Below are 11,115 nucleotides of genomic sequence, written 5' to 3'. Positions count from 1 at the left end.
ATCTACAGAGAATATGAGCAAACTGAGGGTCACTATTCCAGCTCTGGGGGAGAAACCAAGGGACAGAGGTGACATCACATCTGTTGGTATATACCTGTCCATCCTATAAAACTGTCATCAGACATATATACAAACTATTAAATATTTCAGAAGTAAAAGGGGCTTTGCCTTAACCCTCCTGTAGGTAGAGCCTGCAGGTTGGATGTGACTTAAAAGCCATGAGTCATTAGTCAAGGCAAAATCTGAACAGGAATCCGGTCACTGTAAAGGCCAGTTCCATGCTTGCTTTCACTCCACTGCTATCTCATGGCCTGCTCCCAACACTCAGGTCCCCTTTCTGGGCTCTATCATGACTACGGTCCATTAACGGATAAAACAATCTTCAGTGGCTTCACAACTTACATACATGTGATGTTTTTATAAGACCGTATTAATTCTCTTCTACCCAGCCTTCAAGTTCAAATCCATTTATTGTCTTTAATGTATTTTATTCAGAATATTTGTGACTTTTAAGTAAATTTTAAATTAAACACCCACATTTTTTAATAGGGTGTATCTCCATAGACATAGTAAGTCTTCAGTTTACCTTCTTCCAAGATTTACTGACACAGATCCAGCTAATTTTTGTTTGTTTGTTTGTTTGTTTTTTGCGGTACTCGGGCCTCTCACTGTTTTGGCCTCTCCCGTCGCGGAGCACAGGCTCCGGACGCGCAGGCCCAGCGGCCATGGCTCACGGGTCCAGCCGCTCCGCGGCATGTGGGATCCTCCCAGACCGGGGCACGAACCCGTGTCCCCTGCATCGGCAGGCGGACTCTCAACCACGGCGCCACCAGGGAAGCCCATCCTGCTAATTTTTTAAAAAGATAACACTGAGGATCCTGCTTTATACTTCTATCCAAATATACCCATGAAAATGCCCAATACATTGTTCTGTTCTCTACTGAGGCAATTACAGAGGAGGGGACAGCGTGCTGGTAGGAAAAGAAACCAGTAATCCTCGTGACTTCAGTTTAATTGTTTAACTTTATTACTGTTGCACCATTTATACAATTACATATAATTTCAATGCATCCATTTTACATTTTTTTGTTTTTTTTATTTTTATTTTTTTCCATTTTCCAATGAGTGGTGTGTTGGTGTCTGTGACACAGAATGGAAGAGAAAACTGTAACTGCAATGAACGCAGACTTTTTTTTTTTTTTTTTTCATTTCCACTGACCAATAAACAGAACTACAGGTGCACCCAACCACGGACATGCATTAACTCGTCATGAGAAATCTAGGGAGGCTAAGTAGGATGAGAGAATGTTTGTTACTCCCAAAAAGACCTGGGAAGGAAGAATGGAGAATTGGCATTGAGATACATGTGGACAGGCTACGTGGGCTGTCTGAAAGTTGGCATTCATCCACAACATTAAAAAAATATCAAAATAAGAAAGGCTGTAAATGAAAAAGAACACACAGAAAATACTGCTTTCATAAAGATCTGATTGCCTCGGCACAGACCCTGCGGGCAGAATCGAACGCATCACTCCCAACTCCCCTTGCAGAAGACAAGATGCTCAGATCTTAGTGGCGGAGTGCATGTAACAGCAGTTCAGGTACAAAAGATGTACTGTACTTTCAGACATTGATCTTTCAAATCCAGGACTGATTGGTGGAGTTGACCGAAGGTATATTAGATATTTCCCCACAAAAATACTATTTGGATTCTCCCCCCCCCCTCCCTTGATGGGAACACATCCTTATTCTTGGGCAATACGTATCATTACTTCCAATCTGAAACAAGTTAGTATAGGAGAGAGAGAGACAGAGAGAGAGAGAGAGAGAGAGAGAGAGAGACAGAGAGAGACAGAGAGACAGGTCGTCGTTAAGCGGTATTCTTTTTTTTTCCATAGGCTGTCCTTGTTACTCTTTCACTGCTACGGTTTGATCAGAATTAGCTGCCGGGGTCTCGGCGGGTTTGACCTCGTCTGCGGGGGCTGCGGGGGCCTGGGCCTTGGGCGTGGAACTGGGTGCTTCCGTGGCTGCCGGGGTCTCCTTGGAGGATGGGGCAGCCTCAGTGCTGCTGGGTTTTGAGTCTGAAGCTGGGGCCCCGTCACTTTTCGTCTCCTGCGCGGCAGGCGCTGCGGAAGCCTCAGTCTTTGTGGGTTCCCCACCCTCCTTGCTCTTGTCATCCTTGCTGAGGGCCGCGGGCTCCGCCGCCTCGGGCTCCGAAGCTCTGGGGGCGTCGCCGCCCGCAGCGGGGCCCGCGGCGGCCGCCGGCTCCTGCGCAACATCCTTCGGGGGCTCGGGCTTCCCCTCGGCTCCCTCCAGCTGCTCGGGCTCTGCCTTCGGGGCGTCTTCCTTGGCCGCCTCTGTGTCTTTCTCGCCTTCCTTGTCTTCGGGCTTGTTGGCAGCGTCCTGGGCATCCTTCTCTGGCTTCTCCTCCTTGCCGTCCTTCACCTCTGCGGTCTCCGCAGCCGCCTGGGTCTCATTCTCCTTCGGGGTTCCCTCCTCTTCCGTCCCGGCTCCTTCTGCCTTCTTGTCTTTGTCCTTGGCCTTCTCATCATTCACATTGTACCCCTTCTTCTTCTTGCTCAGCTTGCCTCCCATCTTGGAGTTCTGTAACGAAACATAACACAAAACGAGAAACAGTTACTCGTGGCTCTAGACCATATGTCTGTGTCCTCCCAAATTCATAGGCTGAAATCCTAACCCCCAGTGTGACCGTATTAGCAGGAGGGGCCTTTGGGAGTTGTGGGTGGAGACCTCATGGATGGGATCAGAGACCTCACAGAAGATACCCCACCACAGAGCTCTCTGGCCCCTTTCCCCACGTGCCCATGCAACCAGAAACCAGCCGTCTGCAATCACAAAGCAGGCCCTACCAGACACCAAATCTGCCTGCACCTTGGTCTGGGACTTCCCAGCCTGCAGAAGTGTGAGAAATAAATTTCTGTTGTTTACAAGCCACTCGGTCTATGGTAATTTGTTATAGCAGCCCCAATGGAGGAAGATGCTTGCTCTGTTTACAAAGTAAACAGTTCAGAACACTACTGAACTGTACACTTTAGAATGGAAAACATGGTAAATCTTATGCTACATGTATTTTGCCACAATTAAAAAAGGAGTCATAAAAAAAAAGTAAAGTGTCTAATCATAGTAAGCCAAGGACATACCAACCTGAGATCAAAGAATCAGTGATTAAAAGACTAAGCTTGTCAATTGTAAAGAGAAGTGGTGCAGTATTTGTTTCATCTGCTTTCCCATGTCCAGCTCAAACACCAAGTCTTGAACAGAATGTCAGTGACAGCCATTTTAGGTCTATAGTAAAGCTAGTAAAAGGTGTCATAACTTGAAAACACTTTGCAAAGAAATGGCACAGCTGGAAAAATCACAAATTTCAAGAAAATAACCTCAAACTACAAACTCCTTTCAAACTCCATTATTAATATATATGTACATATATGCACACACATCTTCAAAGACCAAAAGCAAGGAGGATTTAGTCTATCTCATTATTAAGAAGGACCCATTAAAGGAAAACTATCACTCAGAAAATGAAAAGCATGGTGTTGCCAGTTACATTTAGTTTGTTAGTTGTGTCATACTTGTATTCATTGCTTTTCAAGGTATTTTTGGCTTAAAAGAAAACAGTTCCATAGTAATATAAAAGTGTCCTTCATTATCAATTTCTTGATGAGAAGTCAAACTAGATATGCAACTTCAATGGTCATTAACAGCCTATTTCTTAACTCAAAGTTAAGTCTCCAACTTCCTGGAGGTTGACACTTTTATTCTATGAATATATTTGGATCCTGAATTTTTCTCCTCTGGTACTAAAGCATTAATCCAAATCAGTAATCAATTGTAAATTTAAAAATAATAAATTCAATCCAGAACCGTTGTCGGAGCTAAACAGGCACTCCATTTCTTTTTGTTCAAGTGTATTTTTATGGCATCATATATCAGTGGGAATCCACCGAAATGTTGCTCTTTAGAGGAAAATCTGTTGCTTCTCCTTGATGAAGCATGGCAGAAATTATATGGCAATATCCTCTTTAGTCCACACAAATAAGTCCAGGAGAGAAAGAGAGAGAAAAAGAGAGAGGACACATGCCTTGCCCTGTGCCCCATGTACCGGTGTACAGGAGACCTCTGGTTCTGTTCTAGTTCAGGGCTGTCTCCTGGCAGAATTATACTGTTCTCTTTGACCAATCTTTTTGTTTTTTTTTTCTTAAAGTATTTTCCATTTAGAACAGAAAATTTGCTGCTCATACATTCCATTCCTTGGAATCATGACTCAGGACAGTGGTAACCTACATTTATCTTATTTAGAAGCCGGGCGTTAGGTAGAAGAGCGCTATTCTTCAGTCAAAATTTGTCTCACCACTCTATACGTGAATCTCCTGTCCAAAACTGGGGAAGAAAATAAAAGGAACAAACCGAAGCATGATGAAAATACTGCTCCAATTCTCAAGGAAGGCCTTTATTACGTTATCAAAGTAAGAATTCCTCTTACACATTTCTTTCTAAAAAGAGAGTGGCTTTTGGTCATAACCTACTTCAGACATCCGACAGGCTCTATTTGACTTAATTTTTGGTTATTTCTCCCCCAGAAGTGGGAGCAAACATATATGGTAAAAATACTTTAAATGCACCTTTATCCTGTAAGCAATCACAAAACAATAGATGAAAATCTGAAGAAATAAACTGAAGCAGTATTTTAAATTACAGTTTATAACTCTTTCATTGAATTCTTAATTACCCAGTATGCATGAATGGTGCACATCAAAATGTCAGCTCTGATATTTCAAGATATTTTGGTACATTAGTTTAGAGCTAAGAAAGAGAAAACCTGACAGGCCTGCCTTTAGGATCTTCTCCCAATTCTATAATAGAAACCCATACACCAACTTAGAAATTATAGAATAGAAAACAAAGGATAAATGCAGTGTGTGTATGAACATAACACGAGTGCCCCTTTCTCACCCACAAGGCATGAAATTCTATACAGCTATTCCCAGAGGCTTAAAGTCATGTTGGTTTACAAACCTAAAATCTACTTTACTAAAATTGGTGTTCTGAAACACAGTTAGGGCCACTTTCTATTCTTTATTTCTGGGTAGGAAATGAAGGTACATAATCAAATTCTAAGTAAGAAAGTGTGTCTCCATTCCTGTTTGTCTTTCAACGTTAATAAACACTCCTACTTTTGCAAATGTTCTCATGTTAGTTATAGTGAGGTATCAGAGAGAGGTTTATAGAATCCACTAGAACCCTGGAAAAGCAGGGCAGTCTGGTTATTTCCCTAGACAATGTGGGTGAAAACCTTGCCAACAGCCAGGGATAAATTAAAATTATAACTTAAAATCTATTAACTGTTTCCAGGGGTCCAGCACAATCCTAATTCCAAACACATTACTAAACTATTTTATTTAATCTTCTCAACAGGACCATGAGGTCGTAAGTATACCATTAGTGCCCTCCTTTTACCCATATGGAAATTCTAACTAGCTGAGTTCATGCAGCAGTGTCATAAGCAAAAGGCCAAGCCAACAAAATTAGGTAAGGCAGGAGGGCACTGTCTCGGAGGTTACAGGGAACCCCACCAAGAAGTTGGCAAACGGGCAGAGCTCTTGTCTCAGGAATGGTACCCACCTTGGGTCACAAGTTTGGTGCAGATCTACGATGATTCAAAACTCAAGATGTTGACAAGATAAGAATGAAATTCAGAATTTCAGGTACCCTTTGCCCCTAAACTTTTTATCACCCCATTTGTCAATGGAGATTTGTATCAAATCCTTAAAAAATAAGGAGAGTGGTGGGCATATTATTTTAATTATTTCTCATTTCTATTACTTCTAATTTTGAAAGAAATGAGTTGGTATAGAAATTCAGAAGCTGGAACTTCTAAGTTTAAAAAAAGGGCAGTTAAACAAACAAAACAAAAACAACACGGCAACTAGTAATCCATGCTGGAAGACACTTAAACCCAAATCTAAGCTACAATGAAAGGGCTGGGACTACCTTTGCATTTCTCCACATTTGGGACATTCACTAGCCATAGAGTGACACAGCAAGAAAACTCATACCCAAGCTGATGCACTGGAACTAAGCTCTCCATGTTGATACAATAACCAAACAGTAAAGTTGATTTATTAGTTACAGCATCTCAAAGGAAAGCAAACTCCGGAGCTGTCCTTTGAAATTACGGAAGAATTCTAATTTACAAGGGCCAAAACTATTTGAAGACTGATGGCTTCAAATCGGCACAGAAAACAACTAACAACCAACAGCAAGAGAGAGGAACTTCACTGTGTTTAATCTGTAAAATGTTGGACAGGAATTATTTCATGGAGACTTTGCACATTGCATCATGGTAGATGTTGTTATGAATCCCATCTCCACAGCACACTGGCCCTGAATCCTTGGGCAAGTTACTTAACCTCATTGTCCTTTCATTTTCTGTACGATAAGAAAGGTCAATCTTAGGAAAATTTTATGTGAGGCATCAGTACAACGTTTGACATTTCATGGGCTTGCAATAAATGTTAGTTCCTTTCCCCATCATTTAGTTTTGCAATTCTTAGATAATTCTGTGCTTCTAAACCCCAAGAGAAAAGTAGAACACAGGTTCCACACCCACAAACACACACAAGTTCTGGAATCAGGAATTAGAAGCACTGTAATTAAAACGTTTTAAAAATATTTTTAAATGGCATCAAGAAGATTTTTGGTAATTGTGTTCCAAGCATGCTCCTGCTGACTGGATATATGTGGAAAAGAAGTTTGTACAGTTATCTGTTGTCACCATACTACCACCATACTGCTAATATTAAAATCAGTCTACTTCTTTGATTTGAATCTTTTATGTACTTAAGATTCTCGAGGTTACACAAGTCTTTTAAAAATATAAACAGTCTCTTATACCAAGAAATCATTTTCCAGACAGAAGTAAAAATTATAGATCAGTCATCAAATCTAACTCCTCCCAATTTGATCTGATACTGGAGTGATCATAGAAGAAATATCATTTCATCTTCCCACTACCTCTCTATCACCTGGTCCAAGGAAACAAGAAAAAAAGTCCCTTTCAGTCATCAGGATGAAAAGAGAGCCCAAATTCTTCAATTAAGACTCATTTACTGACTCACATTACATACATACGTGAAAGACAAAAAAAAAATTGATCTACACTTTATCTTGGCTAATAAGCTAAACATAGAATGTCTATGAGGGAAAGTAACAGTCAAATGTCACCACCTTTTTTTTTTTTTTTAATTTTCCACAGATGACATTTTTCTTGTATAAAGTCCCAAATCATTTAATATTTTTTAGGCACTAACAAACAGTGTTCTAAATCTCCCACAGCTGTCTTGTGACTTATTCCCCCATCTTATAAAAGTGAGCCTCTATCTAGTTAATTAATCCCACTTGGCTATAAACAAATAGTCCAGAAGAATTAAAATTCTGCTTTTTGGTGAAGAGAGAAAGTGACATTCTAGCACTGTTATGTGATCAAAGCAACCTGGGACGGTAGGTGGGAAAACAGGAGAAAGTGAAAGTGAAAGTGTGAAAGTTACAGAGAAGATCAGTGGCAGTTATGGGGCCCCCAAGCCCAGTTCTCCTTTGCCTACACCTCTCGTCAGGGTCCCAGAAAGAGATGGCATCCATGTGATAAATTCCTAGTTAGACAGGCTGGGTAAGGTGAGGAATTTTTTGTCCTCGGAAATAAGTAAATGAAGTAAATAATACGTGGCCTAAATATTAGATTTTAATTTTTTCTCCAAAGCAAATACGTGGAGGATTTTGTTGAGTCTTAGAGCTAACAAGTATTTCTTTTCTTGTAAAAGGAAATCCTGTTTACAAGCTAACGTTCAACTACCAAGTTGAACACAAATATAGATCTATAAGAAAAAAATATATGATCCTACATATTGCCACCCTAGCAAAACTAAAATTAAAAAAAATTTTCTTTGGGGGGTCCTGGGCAAGAAATAATTTGAAATGCTATGCTGTAATAAAGATACTTTAATAGACAAGATAATCACCTCTACGGAGCTCTTCAAATTCTTTGTTCCTTTCACTCCAGGAAGCCTGTCAGGGAACACGGAAGATGGTCCTTAGCCATTCAAATCAGCTAAGTTGTGTTTATTTTGTACACACAATCCCAGGACACACTGGGCAAAATCACCTCTGTAGAAGCTGAATTATCATGGGGTTTCACTAAACAACCACCATTCTTGCAAATTCTAATATGATCAACTCAGCTAGTACTTTCCTAATATGCACCTGACTGTTTTTCTCACCTTGAAATAAACCTATCTATCAGCATAGGCTACTGAATTAAAACTTAGTCTTTCATTTTGAGAAAATAAAGGTAGACAGGCAGAGGACAAAATGTCATTTAGAAAAAATTAAATTATAAATATTTTCTGTACGACTCATGTCAAAAACAAGCCACCTAGCATTCACTCAGTATGAAGTTTGCTAAACATAGCATGCACATTGAGTGCTGGTCCCAGCTGTCAATAATTTGCTATAAAACTCTGAGCAAGTCACTTCCCCCTCTGGGTCTCAAATTTCCCATTCAGTAAAATGAAGATATTTAGTTTATTCTTTTTCTGGAAAAAAAAAAAAAGTGTATATTATGGATGCTTATAGCACTAAACAATAAGGTATGTGTGAGAAAATGTGCTGTGATCAATGCTATGGTCTGAATGTTTGTGTCTCCCCAGAATTCATATCCTGAAACCTAACCTCCAAGGTTATGGTATTAGGAACTGGGACCTTTGGAAGGTGATTAGGTCATGAGGTGGACTCCTCATGAATGGGATTAGTGCCCTTATAAAAGGGACCCCCATAGAGCTTTCTGGCCCCTTACAGTATATGAGGATACAGCAAGAAGATGGCAGTCTACAACACAGAAAAGGGCCTTCACCAGAACCCAACCATACTGGCACCCTGATCTTGAAGTTCTACAGCCTCCAGAATTATGAGAAATAAATTTCTATTGTTTATAAGCCACCAGGGTATAATACTTTTTTAGAGCAGCCCAAATGGATGAAGACAATCAATAAAGTTCTATACTCCTGTCAATTATTACCATAAACACTTACACCATCTTTCACCCTGAAAATCAAATTGACAACCAGTTGGTTTATTGGTATGATTGGATTTCTTTATACATAATTTTAACATGTGTGAAGCTTGTTAAAAATCAGAAATAAAAATTTGTAAAACAACATCCAAATGTTTATCAAATACCAGACTTTTTAATGTTTTCAATTACGTTTAGGAAATGTTTTCAGGATACTGTGTCAGTTCTGTAAGTAATGAATGGGAATGGAACTGAAGACATCTTAGATGAAGATATCAGTGCTAGAAAAATTCTGTTTCATTAGCTTTGCTTATGCAGAACTACTTGATAGCATTGTGTTTATAGAAGATGCTCAGTTGTTTCCACTTTACTTCCTTTTGATGGGTAACCTACCAACGACTGGTGGTTCTGCTTGGCAAGATTTGCTCTATGCCCAAAACAATCAAATGCTAACCATTTTCCTTTTTATGCAATGCTTAAAGTATTTTTGGCGTTTAGTGTATGGAAATGTTGAGAAAAATCAAGTAGGAAGAGTTTTTAGGTCTAAATTTCTACAATATATCCACCTAACCCTCTTAAAAAAAAAAAAAAAAAAAAGTCAGGGACTTCTAACTTAAATAGAAAACAGTAACATAAGATGATTACCAAGCCTGGAAAGCCAAATTAAAACAATTTCCTTTTCCCACCATTTAAATATATAAGTTCAGTAATCTAAGACTAAGTAATTATGTTTATAGAAGATGCTCAGTTGTTTCCACTTTGCTTCCTTTTGATGGGTAACCTACCAACCCCTGGTGGTTCTGCTCGGCAAGATTTGCTCTGTGCCCAAATTTTCTGTTTCCTATATATAGAAACCAGTTATGAGACATAAACTGGTGCGACGCAGATATTATTTTCTTGCCCTCACCATCTCCACCACCTCATCCAGAACTAGCTGATATTGTGAACAGTGTTTGCAAATCTTTCGGGAGCACGCGTTCAATGCAAATGCAAGGCTTGACTTTTTTCTAAAGCAAGATTTGCCATTTCATAGGACACTAACACTGAGCACTTAGTCATGTGTGACCTCCCAACAGGGTGTATTTTGTCTGCCAGAAACCAGCTTTCACCTCCTTGCTACTGTTGAGAAAAATTATCTAAGTAGAGGCTGGATTCACTTGCTTCTCAATAAATGCTAAAATTCTCAAGTTCCTAACTAGAGACTCCTTTGTCCTCCAAAGTTCGCAAAGGATCTTTAAAGAATGAAGGGTAATTTTATTTATACCTAGGTTAATCTTCTCATGGAAAAAAAAATATGATAAAGTATCTTGAATTTTACAAAGAAAGTGGATTAAATTCCTGAGCAAGAATAAGTGTTAAGATTGTCCGATACCACAAAAATGGTCTCAATTTTGCCAAGTTGAAGGTTTTAGCTGTGGAGCCATTCCCTTTTCCTTCCTTCAACAAGTCTGAAGAGGTGAACACATAAGCAAACACTATTATCACCAATCATTTATACCATTTACTTTGGAAGGAACCATTTTTGCTTTGTTTTGAATTGAGCCCAGAAAATGGAATATTTCTTCTGAGAAAAAAAAATGTTCACTTGTTCATAAAGGCTTGTATCTTTTCATGGATTCTCTTGTATGTTCAGAACCTGATTAAATAGTTTTATCTAAGAAATCACTCATGAATTGCTTATTTCCAAAGTCAAGGGGTAATTCATTTCTACATCGATTGTATTGGAAAGCTACACCAAACAAAACTAGGACATAGAACCATTTTTACAGAGCTGTTAGAATGCAACATAGAAGATTTTGTTTGGAGTTTATCATACGTTGGGAAAGAGTTCCAGGCCAGCTATAGGTTTTTAATACCAACAGCTTTGCTCTGGGAATATCAGCATGAGGTCACGGTGACTTTTAACACAGTAAGGGCAAAGATGCATTACCCACACATACAAGAGAGAGGGAGAGAGTCTGGAGAAAGAGAAAGTTTCTCGTTTTGAATAGTCTCTCTTCACCCTCCCTATTCTGCTTCTGAATATCTAC

General features: G+C 39.5%; 1 protein-coding gene across 1 annotated transcript in view; it reads right to left on the bottom strand.

Moving 5' to 3' along the window:
• Positions 1-1,004: 1,004 nt before the first annotated feature.
• Positions 1,005-11,115, bottom strand: part of BASP1 (brain abundant membrane attached signal protein 1) — a 54,751-nt gene continuing 44,640 nt past the window's right edge. Inside the window, exon 2 of the mRNA XM_022581424.3 lies at positions 1,005-2,604. Coding sequence (XP_022437132.1) covers positions 1,909-2,595 — 687 coding nt within the window. The 5' untranslated portion in view covers positions 2,596-2,604 and the 3' untranslated portion in view covers positions 1,005-1,908. The remainder of the gene's footprint in view (positions 2,605-11,115) is intronic.

This window comes from Delphinapterus leucas, chromosome 3 (assembly GCF_059928025.1).
Source record: "Delphinapterus leucas isolate spDelLeu-1000000601 "Yukka" chromosome 3, BTC_Dleu_Yukka2, whole genome shotgun sequence".
In the NCBI taxonomy this organism is placed as follows: Eukaryota; Metazoa; Chordata; class Mammalia; order Artiodactyla; family Monodontidae; genus Delphinapterus; species Delphinapterus leucas.
Note: the sequence above shows the minus strand (reverse complement) of the source record. Positions and strands in the feature narration are given on the sequence as shown.